Genomic DNA, 27941 nt, shown 5'->3' on the forward strand with positions numbered 1-27941 from the left:
TGTACATGCTAGCTCGTAAGCCATTCAAGCCACCTGTTCCTTAACGCCATCCTGTAGTTTAAAAAGATCCCGTTTTGGAAGAACACCCCATGTGCTCCGTAAACTGAAAAAAAGAAAAAAGCAAGCAAGCAAGCCCCGTCCTTGGATGTATAGCAGATTTCTCAGGACTCAAGAGGGCGTAATTTCCATGGCATCTCGCTTATCAGCGACATTCTCAGTCTCAGTATCATTGGGAGACTGGTCGGCAGTGGGCACATCTTTCTCCTCTTTGTCTTCTTCCTCCAACTTTGTTTCCTCATCATGCATTTCCTCATCGTCGTCTCCCTCGCCCTCAGTCACACCATGATCACCATCACCATCACCCTCCCCTTCTTCGCCTTCATTCTCATGACCGCCCTCATCATCCTCACCATCATCCGCACCTTCATCACCAGTCCCCCCTTCCTCTGCATCAGTAACATGAGGGAAAAGCGCTGAGGTCCCCTCGTCACCTAGCTTTGTGTCCTCGTTCTCGCTCAGCTCAGTCTCGTCAGCAGTGTCATGCTCATCTCTTTGCTCAACCGAGCCATCACCAGTGGCGGAAACCTGTTTGGTTGAACCACGAGGCGCAGAACTTGGCCCCGCAATAGTCGACCCAACGCCCTGCGGAGTCGCAGGTGGCTCTGTCTCGCCCGCGGCGGTTATTTTACTCGCCACGGCCCGAGGAGCCAGCTTCGTGTTCACGATTGTGTCGGCGCGTTTCTGGATGTCGCGGCGGGCGATGCCCTTTGTCCGGCCGCGGGGTGCTGGGGTATCAGATGCTGGGACAGCTGCTGGAGGGGTTGAGGCCTCGGGGGGAACCTCGCCAACCATGAGAAGGTGGTCGACTTTCATTTTTTCTTTATTTTCCTCGGTTGCCTGTTCGACTAGGTGGGGTGTGTTGATCTCGTACAGTCGGGCGTAGAGGTCCGCGATCAGGTCTTCAAACATGGTGATTTTCATCAGGTTGTTGTTCAGCTTCTTCACCTCCAGGGCGTCTCGAAGTAGTTCTAAGATGGCTTGGCTCTCTGGTCCCAGGTGGTGTAGGCTTTCCAAGCGAGCTGTCTTGGTAGAGAACTCTTCCCACCCGATTGGTTTGAATATGCTTTCTTCATGACCCTCGCTGATCTTGGCTGCACGGCGGATCATCTTTGCATAAGTTAGGCAAATATCTTCCCACAACTTGGTGTGGTTGAAGAAATCGCCTTGCTTCTTTCTCACACGGCGCAAAAGTTGATCTAAGCTTGCGCGATCGTCAAGTTGGTCAAGCAGGCCAACAAAGAAGTACACGTAGCGGGTCGTGTAAACGAAATGTCGACCGGGACGTTCAAATTCTGGCCGCCAGACTTGGATCGTAAGTGTCTTGGTGAATATTTGGGAAAGTTCCTGCCTGGCAGCAATCGCAGCGGTTGCGTTTTGCTGGTCATCGTAAATGACATGCGCAGCCTAGGGGTTGTAAGCAATACGAATAAAAATAAAATCAAGCTGCGGGTCATATACCTTTACACCCATGCGATGATGCCAGTTGGACTTATCAGCGCTCTTGTACTTCCGAAGGACTTCAAGTATGTATGGGTTCCATCCCTCCATATTCTCGGGAGGCTCGATCTTACGGGCCCATGGGGTTGCAAGGAGGGTCTTGCTTCCTTCCGCGGGCTGATGTTGTTATCAGAATGAGCTCTTCGTATCAGGAGTGATAAAACTTACCGTTATGTTTCCTCGAAGAACAAGCTTGTGTACAAAAGAGAAGAGTTTGAAATGTGGCTCAAAGATCGGATCAGAGCGTGAGTCTCTTCGCTGCGGAAGTGCAGCAATAGCATCGAGAACAGCATTTATCACCTCTTGCATTTCGACTTTTTTGGAAGTAGTTCTCAAAGAATCATCACTGGTAAACATTTTCCAAAGACACTTCCCAAGCGTGTAGTGAGTCCTATTAATATAATTTGTTAGTACTCCTTCAAATGTCCAAATTAAGTCAAGTCACATTGGAATCACTTACATCCATCGCTTAGACTTGTCGACAGCTGCCCGTTTAAGAAGGTTGCTAGCAAAATTCCATGTCGAATAAGCGGTCATCTCCTTAAAAGGCGTTCCCTTATACATTTGCTGGCTCTCCTCGCTGCTGAAATGACGAGGGAAGTCTGCAACACTGAAAGCTCCCATGGATAGCGGCTCGCGAGAGGATGAGTACAGGCGGATACCAAAGTCTGAATAAAGATCTGACATCACATCTCTGGTCTCTGCCGTTGGCTCTGCAGTCCTCATTGCCGTTGAAACAGCCATGGCATAGCAATGAATAGCATTTCGCTGCAGTGCGGCCAGCTCCGAGCGGTTGTTATTGATCTTATCAGCTGTCCATGTAATGTCTTCATCAAGCTTTGAGTCATATGTTTGGGCGAGCCTATACCAGGTTTCCCATCTCCCTGTTCCATGATCCAAATCTTGTCTAAAGAACCCGATGGCGTCATCAAGCTCGCTTGTTGAACCAGGGCTGAGGCGCTTCTGAGAACGAAACTTGGTGAGTGCGGCATGGCCGAGAAGGAAGAACCACCCCTTCGAAGCGATCTTCGCATTCTCAGTCGGAACTATGGTTGTCGAAAGCTCTGTAATGCCCTGAACAGCTCGGAGTAAATTGGATGGGTTGAGTGGGGCTTTGAGATATGCATTCACAAGGCGACGATTGAAAGTTAACTGAGGTGTCTGTGAAGAAGCCTTAGCGGGGCCAATCGCTTGCTGCATCTTCTCAATCGTAGTCTTCAATTCGGACTTGGATAAGTCCTTCATGTTCATCTTGTTCGCTTGTTGCAGAACAAAGTCGATCATCATGATTGCTGTAGGGCGATCTAACTTCTCGGGAGGACATCCATGATCCACAGTCCCATCGAATGCAGAAAATCTGATACCGTGGAGATCGAGAAGTAGTTGACACACATCGAATTCATAATCGCCCTTGGTTTCGAGGCCGAAGAACTCCGCTTTCAGAAGCTTCAAGAATCTCTTTTGCGAATACCTGCACATCAATCGAACGCCCAATGCATTATGGACAGAACGAAGGAAATGAATACGGTCTTCAAGCGGATCATCGAAAAGCTCCTTGTTCTGGGCAATCGCTTCCATGAAGAGGGTGTATTGTAAGATCCAGCAGCGAACATATAGCTCTCGCATTCTTTCTTTCATGTTTTCTAGCGATTTCGCCAACGAGCCTCGGAAGTCGCGACCAGAAATCTGGCCTACTCGCACTGAGTCCTCGTAAAGGATAAAGCTGTGCAAAAGCCTCACGAGGCGGGCTATAGCAGACATTGAGGTCTGTAAATGGTCCATGTCGAAACAGTCGAATGCTTGTTCCGACTCTTCAAGAATAAGTAGTATAGCTTTGGCCACAATGCCATCGAGGGTTTTGAGCCAGCCCAACAGAGCTACTTGACGATGCTGGCTTGTTTCTTCGCTGTGTTTCGCTGCCTCAAGTTCTGCCATTACCACTTCAATGCTTCGCAAATAGCAAGAGACAACTTTAGGTGGATAGTCGATAGCTTGGTACGCCTCCTGGAGTCGGCGCCAAAGGAATAGTCGCAAGGTAGCATCTCCTCTATCGAGGAAGGCAGCCATTTCACCGAGATGTGAGGTAGGGTGGTTCATGTCATTCTCCGTTGGCATTTCAGCATACTCAATCGACGAGGGTTCAAGAATTGGCTCTATTGCTTCGATGAGAGTCACGGGATCCTCAGCGTCTGAGTTGAATACCTTGGCGAAAAAGTCCATGCACTTGAGCTTCAAGACCTCCTGGTCTATTACGGCAGCGGACAATTCTGACATAGTAGCATTGTTTATGAGATTGACACTTGGGTTGTCAAGGGTTTGAAGTATTTGCTTCAGATCTTGAAGACAGAGCAGGATATGTTCTCGCTGTGCGTCCCCGGCAAGACTGATATGGAATGCCGACGCCCACAAATGGCGCAGAGTGAGGTTTGATTGGGATTCGCCGGATGGACTGTGGTTGACGAAATGATCTATGGATGACCGGGATAGCATACCCCAGCGAGCCAGCCGATCACGCTGTGCGAGTCTTGTCCCCTGGTCTGTTTCACTGCCAAGACTCTCAACCGAAGCAAAGACATCCAAATGAAGTTCGTAGATAGTTTGTATCATCTCAAGTTCGAAGAAGTCTTTGGGCTTATATTCAAATGGAGCTCCATTGCTTGAGCTAAGAATTCGGGCTTCAAGATCGGCGATCAGTTCGCTGCACACCTGGTAGGTAAATTCATCTTCCCGAACCAAAAGTTCTACCACTGTCTTCTTCAGGTCCTTTGGCCACAGAAAGTTGGCGTAAGTTGACTTTCCTGTCGACCAGTTTGAAGACTCTTGGCCGAAATCCGGCATGAGAAGACATTTTAGCCATTCGAACGAAGTTTCATGGGGATGTAGCCAGTCAGAGTTGATGGCATTGGAAAAATTATAAAGTTGTTCCCCAGAAGGAAGCTCTTCTTCAACAACTGGCTTCCGGGCACCTTTTCTTGAGTGCTCAAGGAAAACAGCCAATCCTGACTTGCTCGTACCACGGATGTCCTTCAGCGGAGATAAATCGTCTTTCTGCTGCATCAATCGAGACTTTTCGTCATCCCATGTCTTGATGAGACCTCGGAAATCCTGAAACAATCGTGTCTCCACATCTTGGGGTGTATCGATTGAGTCATTCCCAGTGCACTTTCCTCTCAGAGCTTCAATGCTACCAAGAGCATCAATACCAAATTTCGAGAAGAGAGAGTCGACGGTACTGAACATCCAATCATCGGCATTGACAAAAACTTCAAGACGGTCTTCGTAGTACTTGTCTTGATCGAATGCAACTTCTTCAGGCGGTGCCAGAGCGTCAGCATTTGACTCCCGGGCTCGGGTCCGTCTGCTTTTCATGCGGCCGCCCTCCGGTTCTTCGTTCGCAGCTGACGCAGACGATCTTTTGCGAATGTCCACTGCAGAGTTCGTGTCAACTTCTTCTACATGAGTCCCATCTTGTTCGGTCGGTTTGTCTTGTGGCTGCGTCGATTGACGTTCCAACGACTCCATCAATTGCTTTTCAGCACTTTGATCGATGGACGATTGTTCCTCCCCTGGCTCAGAAGGTTCTTTTGTTGGCTGAGGTGAACTTTGCTCAGGCTTGCCATCATTTTCAGTTGTCTGAAGCATCACGCCGGCAACCTCATTACCATCCTTGTTTAAGTGCCCGTCGGTATCTATGGCCATGTCCATGTCCTCTGCATTTGCGATCGGTGTAGTTGGAGCTTGGGAGCTTCTGGCTGGTAATATAATGCCGATAGACCGAGTGGGAACGTCAGCGAGCGAGTCATGATCCTCATCGTCAAGTGCTTGGAGAAGCGCCTTGCCAACTGACTCCCAGGTTGGGTCAGCAGGGTTTATTTCTCGACGGGAAGTGTGCAGGGCAAGAGGGCCCTTTGACGGATTTAAGTAATGTAAATCGACGGGAAGGGCGGGCAGGTTCGGATACGGATCCTCATGCTGTTTGAGGTACTTCAATAAAGCTTTCTTTGGCCTCTGCGCCGGGATTTGCGAGGCAGATAACTTGTCAAAGAGGGACTGCAGCGTGCTTCGCAGGCGCTGCTCCGCAAATACCTCCTCTAGTCCAAGCTGCTCCGGCCGAAGTTCCAAGCGGTTGTCATCGTCCGCTAGTACACTTTCCAAGCAATACCGAGACAAGCGGTAGCTGTTTAAGGAACTGCTGAGTCTTGCGCTTTGCCTCCAGAGGTTGAGATCTGAGTCGTCACGTTCCAAAGCATCCCCGAAAGATCCCAAAGCTTTTCTAGATGCCTCCGTCAACTTCCTTTGTGTTTCCTGTTCGGATTCGGGGGTCTGTGGCGCTGTTCGTATGGAGTCTTGTACTGAATCGAGGACAAATTTGCCGTGGTTTTTATAGGACAGGTAGAGTGTTTGGAATAGACTGGAGGTAGAGTCGTTCACGTTGAACTCGGCGATTGATTCTGTAGCAATTTCGTCGTGCGCATCGTCGAATGCACCCCTTTTGAAATCGGAGATAGACTCTGGGTATTTGAAGATCTCTGAATTGAGAAGGGCTTCATAGGCTTCTGCAGCCTGGGAATAGTGCTCCGACCCTTGTGAATGCAGCTTCAAGGCACTGTAATAAAGCTTCAAAGCTTCCTCAATCTGAAGCTCCTTGGTGTCGTCAACTTCCTCTTCGACAGCCTCGTCGGGCTCAACATTCAATGCGACCCAGCTCGACATGGTGTGAGCTCCACGTAGGTCCCTCAAATATTAGATGGAAAAGAGAAATCAGGCGACAGCATCGGGTAACCGAGACCCTAGATGCGGGCAACAATAATGAGCAAATCAATTGGTTATCGCGGACAGACACGTTATCACGCGTTTGCACCTAATCGGGGAAAGTGTTTGGTGCCTGTGTGCCTGGATGCCTTGTGGCCTTGTAGCCTTGTAGCCTTGAGCCCTTTCCTGGGGGCAGTACTAGTTAACAGTTGGAGTATTCTTAGATCACTCTTCACTTTCCCCTCAGCGCAACCCCTGAAACGTCTTACGATTCACGCAGAATTCACTAATTAAGATATCCTCATCTTTTATTCCACCGCGCTTGTGCAGGCGCCATGGTCGCGCCCGCTGTCCCTGAGTATGTGCTCCTATCCCCGTTTACGTGTTCCCCGGTTTGCGGGTTGTGTATGCATGGCCAATTGTTCGAGATTGTCAAGGATTGCCACTACGACAATTACAGGAGTTGTGACTGACATTGAGGGCATTATTTAGGATTCACGAGGAGGAGGATATCTATGTTGCGGTCGATGCGCGAACGGAGTCCTTGCAGAGCTTGCGAGAACTAGGCCCTCCAGACCTGGTCTATTTGGTCAAGCAGCCTAAGGCCAATTCGACTCGCCAGGTAAGATATAAGATACCAACTTTCCTTCCATGATATGATCTCCCATGTGTGAAAAATTGATTGATTTTCTAACTATCACAGACCGGAGTTTATCATCATGTCACCGGAATCGATGCCTCCTCGTCTGCTAGCCTAGCCGCCTATGTTAATACCCTCACATTCTCTCCCCTCGACAAGACACATAAAGTGGTGTCGGGGATCTACTGGTTAGAATCTAATCATTGTACGGAGTTTATTTCTCATGCTGATGTCTATACAGTTGTTACAATGCATTCTCCCATCTCGATATGCGCGTCGAAGTTAAAATTCCCGGAAGTTTGGAGAGCTACTGCATTGATGAGCGGGGTGACAAGCGGGTTGCCACCGAGGCTCTTTGGCTTGAGACCTTCCTTTGCGCCGTTCTGAGGGCTTATCTTTATGCGGACGATGGAAGTGGAGATTCAGTCAAGAGGATTGTTGGAGTCAGACGATTCAACCCCGTGACAAACACAGAGATGGAGCACAAATTCTTGGATGCTGCCGAGAAGCTTTTCTTTTTGGGTATGGATCTCAAATCAATTGGTCTGTTGTGTCCCTGACTGACAATATTTTAGGACGCCAACTGAGTTCTGACCCCGAAACCCAAGTCCCTAACACTGTGAGCAACCACCTCACATCCGGAATCCTCAAATACATCCACACGACTGGCCGTTATACCTCCGGAATCAACCTGTTTGAGAAGCTCCGCACAAAGGATGTGGAGGTTTCGTCCCTCCTAGCTCGTGTACAAATTATGGCAGATGAGGAGGTACAAGCGGTTCGCCTCATGTACGACGCTTTACAAGATGTTCCGATGGACTATGCTCTACTTGATTGCCAGGCTAGTTTCTGTCAAAGCAAAGGTGAAAGTGAGATGGCACTTGAGTGCGCTAAGCGTGCAGTTACTGCAGCCCCGAGCGAATTCAGTACATGGGCTCGCCTGGCAGAGGTATATGTCAGTATGGAACGCTGGGACTTGGCGCTTCTGACTCTCAACTCTTGCCCCATGTTCACCTATCAAGACAAAGATACCCCTCGCATGCCACAACCGTCACGCATCATGCTCCCAATTCTTGCTGAAAGTATTCTCGATGAAATCGACGAAGGCCAGCCAAAGCAGGGAGACCCTCACGACTATGTCCACCCTTCGCTTCGAAAAATCCATGCTGCTAGTTACCAAGGTACTTTCTTAAAGGCCTACAATCTTCTGACCAAAATCGCCGCCGCCATTGGATGGGACCAGCTACTCAAGGCTCGTAGCCAGGTTTTCGTGATGGAAGAAGAGTACCGCGTTGAGCGGCAGCACGTTCCTAAGCCCGCGACATCATCGAAGGCGGAGACCAATGGCAATAGCCCCGGCAACGAAGAAGAATCTGGCTCTGTGGCTGGCGCTGACGCGACCGAGCTGTCTTCGGAAGAGACTACCAATGGACATACGGGAGACAGCCACCCTGAAAGCCCCCTCGAGCGACCGGAGCAAACAGTGGCATCAGAAATTGTCAAGTCTGGCAAGGAAGATGTATGTTACACACCCATCGAGGATGTATTTTTTACATATGCTAACTGTTCATGTCACAGCCCGACCCATCTCACGCCGCATATACGCAATTCCGAAACAAGCGACTGTGTGAAAGGTGGCTAGATAACTTGTTTATGGTACTTTACGAGGATCTGCGTATCTACACCATTTGGCGGACCGAAATGGCCCAGTTTCGTCAACAAGCCATGGAATACAAGAAGTCTGCTACCGAGTGGGAAATTCTTGGTGAGCTTGCGCAGAGACTGCACCATTTCGACGAAAGCATTGAGGCATACCAGAGCTGTCTAGCCACTCGGTTCTCGCCCAAGGCTATGCGTGGGGTGTTGAAATTGTACGAACAACGAAATGACACCAGAGGCATGCTTGGCGCATTGATCCGCCTCATCGCCTGGCAATATCGTTGGTACTCCGAGGTATGCTCCTTTCCCTGGATAATATCGCTTTGACCACTGTAACTAACAAACCGTCAGTTCTCCCCCGAGCTTTTGTTCCTGGTTCGCAAGCTCATTGAGGACGAGGGTGCTGTTAAGGTCCGCAGCATTGTCCAAGCGACCAACTTGCCTCAAGCCGTCCTCGATCTCACACACCAGTACTGTCAACTATGTGCCACCTTCCGCAGCAGTGGTAGCGACACTTAAATATGTTGGCGACGACCAGACACAAATTGAGTTGGAAGACAGTTTTATGTCTTCCCCTGGATATCAAGATAGAAAGCGGGGCGCATGCAGGGCTAATGACCATCCTTGATTCATGACACCTCTTTTATTTTTATTTTCACTTCCTCTTGGTCCAATTATTAGGTAGTTTTCTTAGATGGTATATATTTTCATTTCTATGTTCCGTATCTGGTCATGTGCCTCATTCAAATAGGTGGATCTCATACGAACGACGGGGTAGTAATTTGGGGTTTGTATCCATTTGGGCGCATTGGGAACCCACTGGAGTGGAGAGGAACATAGGATTCAGCCAGTAGATGCGCTTCAACGGCGATTTCTATGCACGTCATCGCCAAGTTCCCAGAATACACCGAGGATTGGCTACTTCCATGAACTAGCTTGATGTCCCTGGATCTATATAGATCAGAGCTCACTTCCAAGGTTCCAAATCACAGCACTACATCTACATTCATAGCACCTCTGATTGTATACAGGAGGTTATCACAGCAAAGCAATCGAATGACCCCAAGCGAATTCCATTTTAGTTCTGCATGAAATTCTTGCTTCGAAGAAACTAAATCCTCGATCGCAAAATCACTTCTCTTCCTCAGCCGCTTCAATCTCAGGTAGATCCGACTCCTTAGGAACAACACCGCCCTTATCCTCAGCAGCAGCAGTAGCAGGTCCGCTCTCGGTAGCGGTATCTGCGGCGCTCTCTTCCACGTCTTCCCCCTCATCGGGCTCGTCGTCTTCTTCTTCTTCTTCGCCGTTTGCGCCGTTCTCGGCCTCGTCGTCATCGACAACAACGGGTGCAGTCTTCTGCTTCTTGGCTGCCGGGGCGCCTGGAGAAGGGGCACGTGTGTTAGTATGTGCGAGTTTGAGGACGAAGCGGATATCCATAAAGGTCCAGGGGTTAAAACGTACCTTCGTCTTTGTCTTTGGCTTCGGGTTTTGCTTCTGCTTCTGCTTCTGCTTCGTCTCCTTCCTCCTCTTCGTCAGACTCAGACTCTCCCTCCACCTCCTCCTGTTCGCCCTCGTCGCTTCCTTCCTCTACTTCGGGCTCGGAGTCTTCATATCTAAATCACCGCGCGATCGGGTTAGCAAAGACCAATTATATTTCAAAGGGTTCGCGCGATATTGTTTCAATTCAGAGCGGTTTCGAGATGGTGTCAAGGTGGACGCACAGCTAGTATAGCCGTGCAAAATTGCAGTGGGATGATGGGCAGGGCATTGGCGCGAGAATGGGGTGGAAGGGAGAATTGACAATGGGGTGGAACAAACTCACTCTTCCTCCTCTTCGCTCTCATCGCTAGGAAGGGCCTGGAGCTCCTCCTCAGCCTCTTGCTTTCTTTTGCGGGTAGTCATAGTAAAAGAATTAAGGGATTAAGGGGTTGGTAAGATTTTAACTAAGTATAGAGGGAAGGGAAGGGTGAATTTATGGGAAAGAGAGAGAAGGTTCTGGATTGGCAAAAGTCCCGAGTCTAGGGGGAGGACGGGAATTATAGAGGAAATTAGACGCTTTAAGAAGAGGGAAGGGGGAAACCCCCAAGGGCATAAGCGGGAGGTGACGGTGACGACATGGGAGTGACAATGACCTTAGGGTTGAGGTCCTCGGGTGATAGCTTACACCGCGGGTGGAGTCCGGGTGCGTGGTCTATGACTCAAGGGTGCGTGTCCCCGATTATCGTTTACATTCCGTGCCCATCATGGTATTCAAAATGTTTCAACTCTTGTGGTATCCTCGATATTCCAGGTTTGGGTCGATTGTCGATTCATGCCTCTCTTGTGGGATATTTATGGTCATTGCGTTAGAAACTCAAAATCTGCCATACTCGGATCTAGCAGATTCTCGTCCAGACCAAATCCGTATGTGCCAACCATGCCATAGATCAAATCTGGCGGGGGGAATCCCTGTGCCATGGCATTGGCTCCTCCAGGGACCTCGCGACCTTCCGCCGTAGTATCATTGTTTCCTTGGAATCGCCAAGAAGCCTCCCAAGAGTCAAAGCGCTCGAGCATCTTGCCTAATCCACGTGCGATATGTCGAGTAAGATGTCGCTCGCCTGCAGAGACACAATTCATCAATTCAATTACACGCTCAACTATCCGTCGCACTTGGCGAGCGTTGATGCTAAGGTAAGCGGTGTTCCAATTGATTGCGACCTTGAGTAAGAAAACGGCGGAGAATGTAACCATAGTGTGCGTGAAAATCGGAACGCCGACGATCGCATCTCGAATATCAGGCTCCTCGAGAACCATATTGAGACATGCCATCGCCGAGGAAATTGCGATGTTGGCCGATTCCTTACGGTCCATAGAGAAGACAGGTGTGTTGGATGGTGAAAGTGCACGAAGAGAAAGCGAATTCAACTGGAACTTTGCAAAATGGTAGTGCAGAACCACCCCTTTGGACGGATAAGTTCGCACATAGGCGCTATCGGCTGTAATGCGTTCCAGGTTATGTTAGAACCGAGAGTTGCGGAGACTTAGGTCGGCAAATCACTCACCAGATCGAGGCTGCCAGAGAAGTCGCCATTGGTCTACTGCAACATTGTATACGCGCAACTGACCAAAATCCTCTTCGGTCAATGCTTGTTCAGTGTCGCTACCAAACATTCGATATGCCTCGGTCAAGATCATAAAGAGAGCAACCTGAGCTAAAAGTCGAATGTCTCCGGGGACGACCATCGGCAGCGCGAGGAAGGTCTCATAGTTACGAATCACCACATCCTCGTGGATGACAGGTGGTCGCCCATAAGCAATACTGAAGTGGTGGTCGCAGACATAAAGCAGATACCAGAGCTGGGCGCGTTCATACTGATCCGTGTGTCCACGGGTCAGGCGCTGATAACTTTGGTGGAGGCCCATCTCGGTCGCAATTCGTACCGCATGTCCGGACAACTTCCAACTTAATTCTGATAGCCAGAATGCCCCCACGCAGAGGCCTCGGATATCATCCAGAGTGTGAGCCCGGGTGAGGGCCATGTTGGACACGAGTGATACATACTCGCTGTAGCACCGGTTCAAGGTTTCGGTGCGGTTCGGGATGTGGAGTGCTGCGACAGTCAAGACCGCAACAGAAAGAAGCGTCGATGCGCGGCGGACGGACGTTAAATCGCGGTGTACAAGAATTATTCCACCCCACAGTAGCTGGTTCATAGTGCGACTGAAGTACGCGAATAATTCCTCCGCTTCATGGAGGGATATCAGTCGTCGCGAGATAAAATCCTCCTCTAGCAACGTCTGTTTCGGTGCCTCGACATGATTGTTTCTCAGGTTCCGTAATTTAGTGACCTCGTATAGACTGCGCATAGGAGCATGGACCAAATCTGGGTCTTGGAGATCCTGCTCCGGCGACGGCTCCCGGGTAACATCCATCACGACTCCCAATCCCTCCTGGTGACTGGTTTGTGTCTGCGACCGATCGACGGACGGATGATGGCCATGATACGATTCGGCAGGACTGGGGCCATTGAGAGTGTCCCCAGGAGCATAGGTTGAGAGCTCAGGTAGTCCGCCTTGTCGTAATAGATGCGAAACAGCTGCCTGCAGCTGGTGCATAGTCGCATTAGCCTGTGATTTCCATCTATACCAAAGCCATTGGATTAGCATAGCCCCTGATAGCTCCAAAACTCACCAATCAGCCGGGGCGGGGTCGCACGTACATCCCATCATCATCGACGAATTTCTGTGAAAAGTCGTTTACGACACACTTGATACCGCTACGGGTACATTTTGTACAAGTTGTTTCTCCTGTTCGAAACTCGCAGCGAATCTTATGGCGCTTGCATTCTGCGCCTGCTCCCCGTTAATTGGGGGGGATGTCGGAGATGGTGTGGGGAAGACTCACATGCACGAGCTTTGGAGATTTTGGGGACAGAACGTGTCTTGTTTTCTCGGGGTGAATCCAGCCCAGCGTCATCAGGGGACCGCTTCAGTGGAGCAGTGGTATCCATGATGTGATGCTAGTCTAGCTGAATGGTGTTGGAGGAGTCGGTGATACTCCGGCATGCGGGTTAGGGGGCGAAGTCTTCGGAGTGGGGAAGCGTCGGAGTAAAGCGAAGGACACGAGTACGCCGAGAAAGAGATAAATTGCAATTATATTTCAAGAGGGATGTTATGGTCAATGAGGGCACATGCACGGAGTATTGTCAAGAGAAAGGAAGAGAAAGTAAAGTTGTGTGACTTGGACCCCCCGCAAACTCAACCCCGAAATCCACATCTTGACACTGTTCTATACAAATGCTGTCGGTTTTCAATATTATGAGTTTGATAAATCTAAATTCAGTATACTCCATGAATACAGGACAGTATATCCTATGTTTTTATACCTTTGGCTTCAACAGGTCACTCACAGTAGGACCGTGGACAATCGAGGTTCGAGGGCATTCCCCCAGATTCAAGAGACTCCAATTCAGACCCCAATTCAGACCCTGGATTAGACCCTGGAACAAAAGAGGGCCCTGAAAGACGAGACTCCAAGGCGATTCGTGAAAAGCAGTTCCACAGCAGATCCACTTGGGAACTGTGCTGTGCCGGCCCAAGTCCGGTGCGGAGGACCACTTAAAGATCGCCTCGGACTTGATGCGAATGCGGAGAGAAATTATAACTTACATATTGAAATACCTTCTCCTCTGCTATTCCTTGTTTTATTACACTATTCTCCAGAAAATGCATATCCTCATCACCGGCGCTGCCGGTTTCATCGGCCAATTGCTTGCGAAGGAGCTGTTGAATGACCCAGCCTATCGCGTCACATTGACCGATATACACCAACCCCCGATTCCTGCCGGCGTTCGCTATCCCCAATCCGCAACAACAATCAAGGCCGATCTCTTGACAGGAGCCAAAGACATTGTCGATTCTTCCTTGGACGCCGTCTATGCCTTCCATGGCATCATGTCGTCCGGCTCCGAGGCCAACTTCGATCTGGGCATGAGTGTCAATATCGATGCCACCCGCAACCTGCTCGAGGCGCTCCGGCACACCTGCCCCGGAGTGCGGGTCATATATTCGTCCAGTCAAGCCGTATACGGCCAACCGTTGCCAGAGATTGTGACCGACAGCGTGATCCCGACTCCGGAGTCCTCCTACGGCGCCGAGAAGATCGTGTGCGAAACGCTAATTAACGAATACACTCGCCGCAAGTTCATTACCGGCTTTACCCTGCGGTTCCCTACCATCTCCGTACGACCGGGTGCGCCTACTGCCGCAGCTTCGTCATTCCTCTCCGGCATGATCCGGGAGCCCCTTGATGGCAAGAAATGTGTGATTCCCATTGAAGATCGACAGTTCAAGTCGTGGCTATGCTCGCCCAAGACCCTTGTGGAAAATCTCCTTCTTACTCTCCGTCTTCCTGCCGACTCTGTTCCCCCGCACATTCGCCAGATTAATGTGCCTGGAATCTGCGTCACGGTTCAGGGCATGATGGATGCATTAAAAGTAGTGGGCGGTGCAGATAAACTGGCCCTGCTTATAGAGAAGGAGGACTCCGTGCTGGTTCCAATTTTGAAGTCATGGCCGACGCAGTTTGATAACACTCAAGCCATCTCCTTGGGGTTCAAACGCGACGAGTCTTTTGAGCAGACCGTGCGGGATTATAGACAGTCATTGGCACAATAATTATTATATAGTTTTTAAAAACTTCAATATTACTGATTGGTTTTTCTCAACCCTGTTGTCATTTTACCTACAAAAGAAGCAAATAACGCATAGTTGGTTTTTATATATATAGACCAGAGAGTTATTCAAGCCAGTTGAAACACTTGTCGGCCCAAGTCACCACCTGCAACCCGCTTTTCCTTGTACAGAACCCACCTCCGTTCAAATATTGGACTGCTCATCGGGAAAGCGACTTGGGTGAGATATTCAATAATATCCCACTCAGAGTAATAAAATATTCCAAAATGCCAACACAAATCTCCCTTCTCGTGTACAAAGGCGTGCCAGTAGACTTCTTCAAATACCGACACACAGCGCTGCACGCCCTCTACTCCCACGGCCAATATGATTGGCTTCATGCTGTCGGCGCACATCCTTTCTTTGAATTCCAAAAAGACAGCCAAAACCCCATGTCGGAGGAGCCGATAGCTTGGATTCCTGTATGTATAGCGCCGGACTCTGTCACCAAGGCGAAGATCATTTCTGCATGTGCATGCACGCCGGTGCGCAATAGCAATAGCGACCGAGACTGGAACTGCCAGAACTGGGTTGGAGATGCTCTGACTGAGCTCGTTAAGATCGGCTGTTTGACAAAAGAAGAGCGTACAGCAGCCATTAGTAAAATGGTGGAGACTATTTTGGAGGCGAAGCTGGAAGATGTGAGTTATAGCTGCCCTATGAAGAAAATTATATCTACTAATGTAGATTTGTTGCTTGTGCATAGGATGGGATGTTCTAGTATATATGATCCTCTTTCTGCTCTTCTTGGCCGTGGATGTGAATTTATGCCATATCACACCACAATGTGGAAGACATGCAACGTTATGAGGCATTGATAATGATGAAGTTTCTTGGGGGGTTTAGTAATGATATTCATGGTCTCATATCTCTTGATACATCATTGTTTAATGGTACTTAGCCGGCTGTACGTATATCAACGGCACATAAAGTAAGACATCAGCCCGGGGAGATCATTCCCAAACCTGCGATTCTCTTAGCACGCATCCTAGAACTCGAATCAACAGCTCGCCCAAACCTGTCCATCTATGGCAATAAGCCGATTGAATAATTGGTTCCTCGTCCCCATGGCAGTGAGTTGATGTGACTGCCCTGGCTCCTTGCCAGTGATGAGCAAACCATCAACCACCTCCTTACCACCAAGAGCCCAGCCAACAACCAATTTTCCCTTCCATCCCATACCACCTAACTTTCGCATCTCCTGGATTTCAGTCACCGGCATGGTGAACAGAACAGATTCACTCTTTCGATTCTCCAACTGTGCATCTCCTTTCTGCGGTGTATCGGTCGTGAAATATAGCAGTGGAGGCTCCTTGGTAGAGTCGATAATCACAGTGCCGCGCTTACCATTGCATCGAGCGTCAAATGCCACAGGCCCACTTGGTGTTATCCTCTTCCCTCTATCACGTAGGACGCCGACACGATTCTTGGCATGATGGCAACCGGTTGCTGCTCGCAAGCGATCAATCCCTCTTTTGCTCTCGACGCCACTGGCCGTAGTTCCTCGAAAGAAGCCCAGAATGCTAGACCCCAAGGTCCTTTTGTGTCTCTTCTCTGGCGGAGCTTGGACCTCCTGGGCATGCTCGTCAGGCTTGGCCAGTGCAGCTTGTTTAATTTCCTCGTCAGTAGCATCTAGAGTCAGTTCATCCTGGTTTAAAGACACTGGCCGCGAGGGCACCTTTTCTTCTGAGGTTGGAGGGGGTGGAAGTGGTGACCCATTAGCCTCGCCGATACGGAGAAGAGTAACGGCTAGCTGAGCATTTGTTGGGGTACCCTTCAGAAGGGTGCTATTGAGAGTTAGCATTGTGAGTACATGCACGGCTTGAAAATATACTTTTGCAACTGAACAAGCTTCTGCCAATTTGGGAGGCGACGATTCAGACATACAACCCCCCGTCTGATGACAGGGTCGCCGAAGAAGGCGAACCCGGTAAAAAATGTACTGAGCTTCATGAATACGTAGCAAGATGTTAGTATTGAGGCCAGGAATATCGGACCCAACACGGCCACCAGTCGCAGACGAGGACTCAGTTGAGGAAACGGGACCGTCGCAGACAGAGCACTAGATGAAGTTAATTTACCTGCAAGCCGTGGGGAAGAGAACCACAATTCCGTTACTCACTTGCCCAGCTTCTCATAGGTATCTGTAATGTCGCCTACCACTTGCATAGAAGCGTTCGCAGCGTCCATCACGTTCTCCTTCATAGGCTGTCGTGTTTTATCATGGGAGTCTTTCGGCACCTTGCCATGGGCAGCGCTTTGCGCATCGGCAGTATTGACAACCATATCCATCGCGTCTGGCACATCGTCTTCTAAGGGTGCATCATCAGGGACCCCTTGATCATGCTTTCCGACTGCGCCTCCCACGGCCACACAGGCAACGCTTGCGACAAGGTTACTGGCCTCTTGTTCAGCTGCCTCGCCTTTGAATTTCTCGGGGGCACCGGTAATACTGTCAGCAGACCCGAGGATTCCCGCCTTTGGCTTTTGTATACCACCCGTATCTTTGTTGACAAGAGGAATTGGAGCGGGAGGGAACATGAGCGATCGACATGGAGGATAGACCACTAGGGCAAGTAGGGTGCCCAGGATAGTTGGAACAAGTAGATCGAGAAGCCATGATAAGACGTAAACCTGCATCAAATCAGTAGCAGTACAAACAAAGGCTATTTATCCATAAAACGGAGACATGCCGTGCAAAAAGCAGCGGTTCGTCGCGGCTCCTTCCAAGACCGTAGTCGAGCAATATGTTTAATACAATTGGTTAAGCCAACAATAACGGTTGTGTAGAAACGTTCAAGTGTAGCCCTCAGTTTATCGGGCGAGAATTCGTCGTCGTCTTTTCACGTGAGATCTAGTCTTTGCACGGGAGCATCGGGAACTGCTTTGACTCGATAGACTTGCTAAAGTGTAGAACGAGAAGGTTAGTTCCAACATCTGTTACACGTGGGATGCTCAGCATATACCTTGTCAAATCGTCGAATAAGCATCCACAAATCCTCATTTGATAGCCCGGCCACTAAAGGTTCATCGATGGCATCCGGAGATTCACCCCATCCGATATTGGTAATTTCTGCTGTGTGGCCGGCTCTTTGCGAGAGGCCTTTCTCGTCCTGTTCCACCCGAGACAGCACATGGCTCTCAGTTGGTCCTTTTGGGATATCAGGATCCGTAGTAAGATTGTTGTCGGCCTTACTCGTAGTACCGTCAACCGAAGCAGATAGCATGGCCTGTTCGTCTGCTGCAGACTTGAGTGTGAGATTGCTGTAAAATGTCGGTGAATAAATTGAATAAATTGTTTTGCTATTTTGAGGCCTCGTAGGCTTGATAGAGAACGTCTATCCATCCATGGGTGTTGAACCTTGTCTCGTACATGCGGGTTGTCGACGTCATCTTCCTTGGAATCAGGGTAACGGTGGCAATCAACATAAAAACTTTAGAAGCAATTTGGATTATTTTAGTAACGGATTGCGTAGAACATGATGTGATAGTAGAAATGTTGGGCTGATAAAAAGAAGATGACTCTATTTAACTATAAAACTGCCCAAATACCATTGGACCTGATTTTGGCCTGGCAGAAATCCTCTAGTTAGTTATACAGTTCATGGCTTTTTACCACCTTCATATGCATCTAAAAAGATTCTTGTTTTGTATGGGTCGAAAAGCTTTACTTTTATAGGTTGGTTGCACATTGTTTTTTCGTGCCGAACCCTGTACTTTGTGTACTTTGTGTACTTTGTGTGTAGAGGTCTGAAAGCGGTCTAGAATCCGCTATGAATCAGGCATCATTCAGGCATCATTCAGGCCAAAATATCTCTGCTATACACCCGGATACCACGTGCCAGTCGCGTTCCCAGAAAGGTAACATCACTTCGCGTCCAACCGGCGAGACTCGCCTTGATGATAATTCGCTCTACCGATCTGCCACTCAGTCACTGGACACTCGACTCATCATGAGCGAGGAGTGTGCAAACCCCCTACTCCTGGGGTGGATCAAAGAATGGCTAGATCAAGCTCGAGAACGAAACAGCAAAGGCGTGACCGTGTACGTCTTTCTTGGCGCCCTTCGGGGAAGACTATATCTGACACCTTGCAGGTACAAGAAGGCTTATGAGTCAATGAAAGCCTGTCCGTTAGAATTCCAACATCCATCTCAAGCACAGCAATTGAATGGACTAGGTCCTAAATTGTGTGACCGCTTGACCGATAAATTAAAGACTCACTGTCAAGAAAATGGACTTCCAATGCCGGAACCGCCTGACAAAGGTTTGTGGCATCAATTGCACCCTGGCTCCCGAAACCGACACTCAAACAAGGTCATATAGGTGGAAAGAGAACATCTGAAGGCGGCGTCGATCAACCGGCGAAGAAGCCTCGGAAAGCCAAGCCATATGTACCAACATTACGATCTGGTCCATATGCACTGATGTTGGGCTTGGGAACCCAGGATGAGAATGCATCTCAGGGGCTGACCAAGGCCCAACTGATCGAGGTGGCCCAGCCATACTGCGACAGTTCGTTCACGGCCCCCCCAGACCCGACCAAGTTCTACACTGCGTGGAATTCAATGAAAACTCTCATCCAGAAGGATCTAGTCTATGAACATGGACGTCCACTTCGGAAGTATCTTCTTTCCGAAGAAGGCTGGGAGGTAGCCAAACGTCTCCAAAGGACATTACCTGGCGCTGCTCAAACCGCCACGTCTGACTCCCAAACTACTGCAACGATTGAGTCGCAACAAGGAGCATTGACAGCCGAACTTCAGTCGTTTCAACAAGATGACGATCCGTCGGCAGAGGCCCAAGAAAATTTATCGGAGCACGACATCGCCAACATTGAGCCCATCTTCTTCCCACCCAAGAGCTTCACCATCCAGCTCGTATTGGACACGCGAGAAGTCCGCACCTCCACCGACCGCGACTACATCTCTGGCGAACTTATGAAGCAAGGAATCGCGCCACAGGTACGCGCCCTGGAAGTCGGCGACGCGATGTGGGTAGCTAAATGCCATGACCCAACTTTCCTCACAACACACGGCGAAGAGGGCGATGAGGTCATGCTGGACTGGATCGTTGAGCGAAAGCGTCTGGACGATCTGATCGGGTCTATTAAAGACGGCCGCTTCCACGAACAAAAGTTCCGGCTCCGTCGCTCCGGCATCAAGAACGTAATCTACCTGATCGAAGAGTTCTCAGTCACGCACCCTGACTCGACTAGCGGGAGTGCAGCCCAATACCAAGAGATGGTTGCGTCGGCCATCGCCTCGACACAGGTTCTTAATCAATACTTTATCAAAAAGACGAAACACTTGGACGAGTCAATCCGGTACCTAGCGCGCATGACTCTGCTCCTGCGGAAGATGTACGGAGTCGAAGGTGCGCCCTCCATCGGAGACCCTGATAGCAATATCAACCGTAATACGGGTCCTCCGTCTCCAATATCTAAAATTGGCCTCATCCCCGGCCGCCGTCTCTCTACTGACTCCTACCTCACCATCCTCGATAATCTCCGCTCTCAAGACCCGTCCATCACGTACGGCGTCTCATTCATAACGTTTTCCGCACTCACTTCCAAGTCCGACGTTCTTACTCTTCGTGATGTGTACTTGAAAATGCTTATGTGTACCCGTGGCGTGACGGGCGAAAAAGCCCTTGAGATCCAACAGATCTGGCCAACGCCGCGGCATTTGGTGGATGCATACATGGCTCTAGAACCCAAGGAGCGAGAGATGATGATAGCAACTCGGATGTCAGAAGTTGTAGGGCGGAAGAAAGTTGCTAAAGATCTCAGCAAGCGCATTGCGGAAGTTTGGGGGGAGGTGAATTTGCATTAGAAAGGTCTCCTGTCGAGGCTACTTTGGAACAGACTTGAGTGCTGAGTTCATTCACATGTATTAGATACAAACGTAACGCCAAAATAAAATAAATGAATACCATAATGTCTACTTTTTCCATCTCACTATCTTCATAATACTTTCTTTATCAATTCTCAAAGCCAAGCTACTCAGCACAACAGAAATACTGCTCAATGCCATAGCCAGAGCAGCCCACACTGGACTCAGTCTCCAGTGCTCATTGGCCATGATCATCTCGCCATTAATCATTTTTTCATGATGGCCACTCACGATAGGATAGAGCACACCAGCAGCAACCGGAACCAAACAGAGGTTGTAGACGACGGCCCAGCCGAAGTTCATACGGACTCGATTGAACACACGCCGACTAAGCAGGACCAGCTGCAAAATTGTGCTCAGATCTGAGTTGAGTAGGATGAAGCTAGCAGAGTTGATAGCAACGTCGGATCCAGATGCCATAGCGATGCTCACGTCTGCTGCTGCCAGAGCGGGCGAGTCGTTCACTCCATCGCCGACAAAAGCGACAATAGGGCGTGGTGAATTTGAACTCGGTGTGGTACTACCGTCAGCTGGCATTGTATGCAGAGAACGTTCTTGAATCTGACGAACAAAGCTAGCTTTCTCCGCTGGCAGGACGTTGGCCATCACCTTGGAACGCGGGATGCCTAGCATGTCCGCGACGGCATGGGCGGTAGTTTGGTTATCACCAGTGCACATGAATACATCGACGTGACGCTTCTGAAGCTGAGAGATTATGTCGACAGCTTCCGGGCGTATCGTGTCTGAGGTGGCGAAGATAATAGCAGGTATGAACTTGGATGGATCGGTGGACGGAGTGTGTATTTGACGGAGTGAGAGAACTGCAGTCGACTTGCCTGCTGACTGGTATTTCGCCAGTAGGTTGGAAACGAAGTATGTGTCTGTTTCGGGGGACAATAGACTCTTGAGAAGACGTTCGTTGCCAATTGCAGCTTCATATTGCGTTTCGTGCTCGGGGCCAGACACAGTAAAAGTTCCTTTCATGCCCTGCCCGGAAATCTCATGAAAGTCTGAGGTCTTGACAGAGAAGGATTGTTGTGTCTTGCAAAATTCAGTGATTGCCTGCGCAATCGGATGGTTGCTGCTCTCTTCCATTTTCCGAGCCAGAGCCCATGCGACTCTCGCAACTTCTGGGTCATTGGTCAAAACTTCATGCTCAGAAACTTTCAGACTTCCACCCTCAGTCAATGTGCCTGTCTTGTCAAAGACGATTGCATTCAATCGACTGGCTTCTTGGAAGGCTTCACCGCCACCTTTAACCAGGATACCATACTTCGCTGCTAGGCCGCCTCCAACGAATAGCGCCGTAGGGGCTGCAAGGGCCAGGCCGCAAGGACAGGCCACCACAAACACCGAAATCGCAAATTCGAGCGCCCAGAACGTCCAGCCGCCATGTGCGACATCGAGGTAATCTGCGGGGAGCACACCGGAATGGCCAAGCGCCAGCCAGATAACAAAAGTCGAAATGGCGATCAGAGTGATAATAGGCACAAAATGCGAAGTGAGAAGATCAGCAACTCTTTCAAGAGGTGCACGCTTGCTTTGTCCCTCACGAACCACGGCGATGATTCGATCAAGCATAGATGAACCACCCAGCTCAGTGATACGGATCCGTACCGGCTGGCCGACATTAACTGAGCCTGTATAGACTATGTCGTCAGCTGTCTTCTTGACTGGTCGCGATTCTCCAGTCAAAGAACTTTCATCGAATTGGTACGATGCGCTATCGACGATGACTCCATCTGCAGGAGGCGAGGCGCCGTGAGGAATACTGACGACGTCACCAACCTCTAGGAGATCAACCCTCGTACGCTTCACTCCATCTTCGGAGGTTTCATCAGACAGCAGTGCTTCTGAAGGTCGAAGCTTGCCTAAAGATGTGACAGCATCGCCAGTTTTAGCTTTGCTGTAGGCCTCCAGGAATCGACCGGCAAGAATGAACAGAGTCAAAAAGACAACTGAGTCGAAATAAGTCGTGCTATGGGGGCTGGACTTGTTACCCACAACTGCATCAACGATAAGTACCGCCAGGGATGAGATATAGGCCACTGATGTGCCTGCAGAGATCAGAAGGTTCATACTACCAAAACGGTACAACCTCCGAAGGATCGGCACTCGACTTCCAGGCCGCCATAGCGCATAAACTTCCTTCATAGCCCGAACATGGAACACATCAGTGCCGTAAAACATGACAGGAGTTGACATTATAAACAGTGCCCATTCGATGCGGGTGACACTGCCAGACCACATAGTTTCCTCCAGATACATTCGAACGGAGTTTTCAGACGAGACAAGAGACATAAATACAATGCCTATAAAGAAAGTCGGGATGGCACTTATAAAGACGAAAAGCAATCGCGCCAATAGACGGCTCCTTTCATGATGCTGGATCGCACGAGATCGGTCTTCGATGCTGGGCGGGTGATAGACAGTCGCGCGAAAATTGTCATTCGCCGAGTTGATCGCCGAGATTATTGTGCGAATTGTGAGTAAAGGTGACTGTGGAGTATAGATGACTTTGAGAATGGGGGTTTTCTCGGAGAGTGCCTCCTCGATAGTGACATCGGGAACCGAGTTCACTGCCCGAAGAACAGTTTGTGGGCAATGGTGACAGAACATTCCATCCACATGTATGGAGATAGTTCGGATCTGAGCAGTGCTAAGCTTTTCGGTGTTATCTTTCAATGGGGATACGCTATTGACGGTGGCGTCGTATCCGAGGTCTTCAATCCTCTCTATGATTTTATCAAGATTGTCTCGGCCTTCAAATTCCACCCTTCCGCTATGGGAAAGCAGGTTCACAGACACATCGCGAATGAAAGGAAGTTCTTCAAGTCCTCGAGTCACCCCTCCGACACAAGAGCCACAGGTCATGCCGGTGATTGCAATCTCGCTGACATAGTTTGCTGCCAGCTCTGCAGATGCCGGTGGTTTCGGGGCCTGGTACACCTCGTCAAGGGATGCTTCAAATCCGGCATCATTAATTTGCTCAACAACCTCGTCAACATTATTGCGAGGTCCAACATAAATTACTGTTGCGCTGTTGGTGAGAAGGTTGACAGTGATTTTGTTCACGAACTCAAGCTGTTGAACTTGCCCGGTTATACTGTTGGCACACGATGCGCAGCTCATTCCTCCAACGCTAATCTGTGCGGTGAACTCATCGGTTGATTCAACGGACGGACTGGGAAGTTTTGCTATGTTTGTCGGTAGTTTTGGAGTAGATACATCGGGTTGAACTTTTGTTTCGGAGGTGACAAGTGGACGAAGACTCTCCTGCACAGCATTCTCCGGAGTTGACTCAAGTTTTGCAGTAGTTATGTCTTGTTCGTGGTGCTTGTTCAATGGGCGGAAGGGACTCTGTGAGGACTTCTCGTCCAAAAATCCTAGGTCCGTTCGAGAAGAAGAATGACGAGAAAAAGTCTCTAGTTCTTCCTTCCTGCATGCATCACAGTTGGCAATATGTCGTTTGTGTCTGCTGGTCTGGATTCGCTCTTTAATGTTGGATGAGATACTAGAAACAGAGGTTCGCGACGAGGAGAACAGCGTGGAGCCGCGGTGGTTCCAAGAAGAGGTGTCGAGTTCGGCGATGAGCCTTCCTCGTTGGTCAAATGTCGTTACATGGTGTACTTCGAACGCGGCATGAATCAGCGCGTTGACGAGGTCGGCCGGCCGAACGGTGGTGCTATGGCTCGCACGCACTTTATGCGTCAAAATTGTGACTTCGATATTTCTCACTGAAGGGGTCTCAGAGAGCACTTCCGTGATATACGCAACACATGATGCGCAGTGCACATTCGATACAAAGAAGACACTGGTCTGGGTATCGAAGTCTTGATGGGCTGCCTCTAGATCGGAAGAGTGGTTCTTGGGTCCTGAAGACATGGTTGACAGAGATTTCTGCGACCCAAAGACGAGGTATAGTGTGAGATATATCGATCTTTGCAAAGCCTCAACAGAGTCGATACTTGAAGGGTCTTGCTCAAACCAGGTTTGAAAGAGGCAGTTGTCGGGATTCGGTTTTTACAGAGCGGCCTGGTATCAAGGTGAAGGGAAGAGCGACCAGCAGCGATTTATCATATAAAGCAAAAGCTGGGAACGGGGATTGGTTTGCCATGCAATATTATATTTCATTTAGAAAGAAAAGAAAGGAAAATCCTAGAAGTGGGTGGATAAGTTGAAACATGGCGAAGATGCGCCATTTGTGCGCGGTTCCTCCAAACCACGCACAATTCCCGCATTCCAGACATCTCGATCATGACCCCTGCGGCCGCTATGTAGTATGCCACTAGTCTCGAGGCTGGCAATCAGGAATGAGGCCGGATTCCCGTGTTCGACATTGTAAAAGCAACCGCTCTACACACTGGAGTATCAAATCTGATGCTGCTGTGCAATGATCATGGATCATCCAGGAACCTCCAGCACTGAGGGGCGAGGGGCGATAAAGACCATATTCTACTAAGCCTAATTGGGCTAGCGTGTCATATACCAATTAAAGTCACGTGATTTGTCAGTACAGAGTAGAGTCATCAGATCAGCCATTCATGCAACAATAGACAATAGATAAAGGAAATTAACTGTAGATTGTTCATTTGTATTTGATTCAACTCTCTATTGTCAATATCCAATCAATATAACGTCGTGTTGTATGTTCAAATCTAGCTTTGCAGTTTCCGGCCAATTACATAAGCAGGTTGAATACTTTTTCCTCTCACTTCCACTTCCATCCTTATCGCGATTCTCGTGACAGTCGATAAACCCTTCGCTACAAAAAAAAAAAAAAAAAGCTGCGCAACGCTCATTCAAGAAATTCCGAGGCTGTGAGGACTCGGCCTCCAACGAGTGCCCCTGTCTACATTCAACCTCTTGAAACCTCTTACTTTTCACATCGACCAAAATGTCGGCGCCCAGATCCGGCGCGCGTCCAATCCCTCCCCGCGGGCCCCGGCCTCCTGTGGGACGACTGGCCAGTCTAAAACCTCCCAACTCTACTCCTATCAGTCGTCCAACTGCTATTGGACGTCCTCAACCACCCCGCCCGACAACACACCCCAAAACATCTAATTGTCCAAATCCAGGGTGCCCTGCTCCCCATATTGTCGATGATGGAGGCGTGAAGGTCTGTACGGGCTGTGGTACTGTCATCAGCGAGAACAACATTGTCTCTGAAGTCACATTCGGTGAATCCTCGTCCGGTGCAGCTGTTGTGCAGGGATCTTTCGTCGGAGAAGATCAGACACACGTACGCAGCTATGGTCCAGGTTTCCAGCGCGGTGGCGCCATGGAAAGTCGGGAAATGACCGAACAAAACGGAAATCGATATATGCTCCAACTTTCACGGGCATTAACTATTCCGGAAAGTGCGACCAAGGCTGCCGGTCAGGTATTTAAGCTTGCCGTGGGCCTGAACTTTATCCAAGGTCGTCGCACAAAGACGGTAGCTGCAGTTTGCTTGTACATTGCATGCCGTCGTCAAAATGGCAATACTGTCATGCTGATTGATTTTGCGGATGTGTTGATGATCAATGTCTTCAAACTTGGTCGTACATACAAGGCACTTCTTGATGAACTCCGCCTAGGCGGCAATGTCTTTCTCATGAATCCCATCGACCCCGAAAGTCTGATTTATCGTTTCGCTAAGCAGCTAGAATTCGGACCATCTCTCATGGCGGTGGCTGGAGAAGCAGTCAGGATTGTTCAAAGAATGAACCGTGATTGGATGACCACCGGTCGACGCCCAGCTGGTCTCTGTGGTGCCGCGCTGATTCTTGCCGCGCGCATGAACAACTTCCGCCGAACTGTACGTGAAGTCGTCTATATCGTCAAAGTGACAGAAACCACTATCAGCCAGCGTTTGAACGAGTTCGGTTCCACCGAGAGTGGTGAATTGACGGTTGATCAATTCCGTTCGGTCCAATTAGAGAACACTCACGATCCCCCGTCCTTCACTCGCGGGCGAGAAGGTCGGAAAAGCCGCATCAAGAGAGTGCCAGAGACTGCGGCGGAACTTGAAGATGACGACTCTCCAACCGAAAGTGAAGCAGAATCAGTGCAGCCGCCTCGTATAGATGCCGACGGTTTCGCTATTCCCAGTCTCCCCATCGACCCAGCTTTGACTGCAAATTGTCACGGTCGACGTGCATCAGTAATTGCCAAGGCAGTGAGTGAAGTCGTTGAAGATATCAAAAACGAGCCGATCCACTCCAAGGGCAAAGGCAAGCGACAACCCACACCAGAACCTTCTGCCGAACAGGTTGCATCTGAAGCGGCGCTTGAAGATGAAATGCGGTCTATGCTTGCTCAAGGGTCAAATATGATTGAGAGTGTTGGCTCCGACCAACCGCCACGGCCCACCGTTTCCGACAGCACTGAAATTGATGCTGCCGAGTTTGAAGATGACCCGGAAGTCGCCAATTGTCTGCTCTTGCCTGCTGAAGTCGAGATCAAGGAGTCGATTTGGGTGACAGAAAACAAGGAATACCTCCGCACTCAACAAGCGAAAGCCCTAAAACGGGCACTGGAAGAGTCAACCGGAGGAGACGCCCCTCGCAAACCACGCAAGCGTCGTCGTGGCCGCCTTGGAGATGTCACTTATCTGGAGGGTGAGGGCGAAGATGGCCGCAGCTCCCGTGCCTCAACACCGGCTGAGGCGACACGTCGCATGCTGGAGCGTCGAGGTTACAGTAAAAAGATTAACTACTCTCTCCTGGACACCTTGTACGGCGGCGAAGGAGGAGATGCAAAGGACGCAAAGTCACAGAGCATGAGTCGCAGCCAAAGTCGCAGCCAAAGCGTCATATCACGGCGCAGCGCCAGCATCGAGCCAGAAGCAGCCTCACGATCCCGACGTGCAACTCCGTCAGATGCCAAGTTCGATGCCAAGTTCGATGCCAAGTTCGATGCCAAGTTCATCCGTCCTAGTTCAACAGCTCCACTCCCTACTCCACCGTCCACTCAGGACGCAAAGCCAGCCATGGCCAAGGATGGCCTCTTAAATAAGCTTGAGGCAGATCCCGAGGAGGAGGATGATGATGATGAGGATGAGGACGATTATGATGACGATGAGAAGGATGATGGCGTCGACGACGCATTTGCTGGCAATTACGAAAGTGACTATGATTATGGTGACGATGACGACTGAGGGTTCTGACCTCGGAAGTATTGTTGAGCATTTTGCCATGTCCTTTCGATGGTTTTGGAGTTATTGGAATGCGATTGCCATCC

At 49.7% G+C, this 27941-nt stretch overlaps 11 protein-coding genes across 11 annotated transcripts; 5 read left to right on the forward strand and 6 right to left on the reverse strand.

Annotated features, from left to right (window-relative positions):
* Positions 1-168: 168 nt before the first annotated feature.
* hir3 (putative transcriptional corepressor of histone genes (Hir3)) lies at positions 169-6270 on the reverse strand (the record flags this gene model as incomplete). The annotated part of the gene is made up of 4 exons (XM_056892308.1): positions 169-1464; positions 1519-1674; positions 1726-1948; positions 2018-6270. The coding sequence occupies 4 exons, from the start codon at positions 6268-6270 to the stop codon at positions 169-171; spliced, it is 5928 nt and encodes a 1975-aa protein (XP_056757303.1).
* Positions 6271-6644: 374 nt separating this feature from the next.
* On the forward strand, positions 6645-9127 carry N7537_001251 (ChAPs family protein; the record flags this gene model as incomplete). The annotated part of the gene is made up of 7 exons (XM_056892309.1): positions 6645-6667; positions 6802-6931; positions 7013-7137; positions 7191-7471; positions 7525-8468; positions 8528-8902; positions 8960-9127. 7 exons carry the CDS (start codon positions 6645-6647, stop codon positions 9125-9127), a joined length of 2046 nt encoding a protein of 681 aa, XP_056757304.1.
* Positions 9128-9739: 612 nt separating this feature from the next.
* On the reverse strand, positions 9740-10510 carry N7537_001252 (uncharacterized protein; the record flags this gene model as incomplete). Its single annotated transcript, XM_056892310.1, has 3 exons — positions 9740-9987; positions 10070-10221; positions 10431-10510. The coding sequence occupies 3 exons, from the start codon at positions 10508-10510 to the stop codon at positions 9740-9742; spliced, it is 480 nt and encodes a 159-aa protein (XP_056757305.1).
* Positions 10511-10945: 435 nt separating this feature from the next.
* Positions 10946-13179, reverse strand: N7537_001253 (putative C6 transcription factor; the record flags this gene model as incomplete). Its single annotated transcript, XM_056892311.1, has 4 exons — positions 12996-13179; positions 12811-12943; positions 11653-12731; positions 10946-11586 (listed from the first exon to the last, which is right to left on the reverse strand). Exons 1-4 carry the CDS (start codon positions 13099-13101, stop codon positions 10946-10948), a joined length of 1959 nt encoding a protein of 652 aa, XP_056757306.1. The 5' UTR covers positions 13102-13179.
* Positions 13180-13816: 637 nt separating this feature from the next.
* On the forward strand, positions 13817-14767 carry N7537_001254 (SDR family oxidoreductase; the record flags this gene model as incomplete). The annotated part of the gene is made up of 1 exon (XM_056892312.1): positions 13817-14767. The coding sequence occupies one exon, from the start codon at positions 13817-13819 to the stop codon at positions 14765-14767; it is 951 nt and encodes a 316-aa protein (XP_056757307.1).
* Positions 14768-15051: 284 nt separating this feature from the next.
* On the forward strand, positions 15052-15545 carry N7537_001255 (uncharacterized protein; the record flags this gene model as incomplete). The annotated part of the gene is made up of 2 exons (XM_056892313.1): positions 15052-15465; positions 15531-15545. The coding sequence occupies 2 exons, from the start codon at positions 15052-15054 to the stop codon at positions 15543-15545; spliced, it is 429 nt and encodes a 142-aa protein (XP_056757308.1).
* A 279-nt stretch (positions 15546-15824) lies between these two features.
* N7537_001256 (uncharacterized protein) lies at positions 15825-17365 on the reverse strand (the record flags this gene model as incomplete). Its single annotated transcript, XM_056892314.1, has 3 exons — positions 15825-16611; positions 16659-16886; positions 16947-17365. The coding sequence occupies 3 exons, from the start codon at positions 17363-17365 to the stop codon at positions 15825-15827; spliced, it is 1434 nt and encodes a 477-aa protein (XP_056757309.1).
* A 302-nt stretch (positions 17366-17667) lies between these two features.
* N7537_001257 (uncharacterized protein) lies at positions 17668-18051 on the reverse strand (the record flags this gene model as incomplete). The annotated part of the gene is made up of 2 exons (XM_056892315.1): positions 17668-17727; positions 17791-18051. 2 exons carry the CDS (start codon positions 18049-18051, stop codon positions 17668-17670), a joined length of 321 nt encoding a protein of 106 aa, XP_056757310.1.
* A 726-nt stretch (positions 18052-18777) lies between these two features.
* N7537_001258 (crossover junction endonuclease MUS81) lies at positions 18778-20657 on the forward strand (the record flags this gene model as incomplete). Its single annotated transcript, XM_056892316.1, has 3 exons — positions 18778-18869; positions 18921-19090; positions 19150-20657. 3 exons carry the CDS (start codon positions 18778-18780, stop codon positions 20655-20657), a joined length of 1770 nt encoding a protein of 589 aa, XP_056757311.1.
* Positions 20658-20765: 108 nt separating this feature from the next.
* N7537_001259 (putative copper resistance-associated P-type ATPase) lies at positions 20766-24602 on the reverse strand (the record flags this gene model as incomplete). Its single annotated transcript, XM_056892317.1, has 1 exon — positions 20766-24602. The coding sequence occupies one exon, from the start codon at positions 24600-24602 to the stop codon at positions 20766-20768; it is 3837 nt and encodes a 1278-aa protein (XP_056757312.1).
* Positions 24603-25614: 1012 nt separating this feature from the next.
* Positions 25615-27858, forward strand: N7537_001260 (transcription factor TFIIIB subunit BRF1; the record flags this gene model as incomplete). Its single annotated transcript, XM_056892318.1, has 1 exon — positions 25615-27858. One exon carries the CDS (start codon positions 25615-25617, stop codon positions 27856-27858), a length of 2244 nt encoding a protein of 747 aa, XP_056757313.1.
* Between the last annotated feature and the right edge of the window lie 83 nt (positions 27859-27941).

This window comes from Penicillium hordei, assembly GCF_028827395.1.
Source record: "Penicillium hordei strain IBT 12815 chromosome Unknown utg000001l_segment0_segment0, whole genome shotgun sequence".
In the NCBI taxonomy this organism is placed as follows: domain Eukaryota; kingdom Fungi; phylum Ascomycota; class Eurotiomycetes; order Eurotiales; family Aspergillaceae; genus Penicillium; species Penicillium hordei.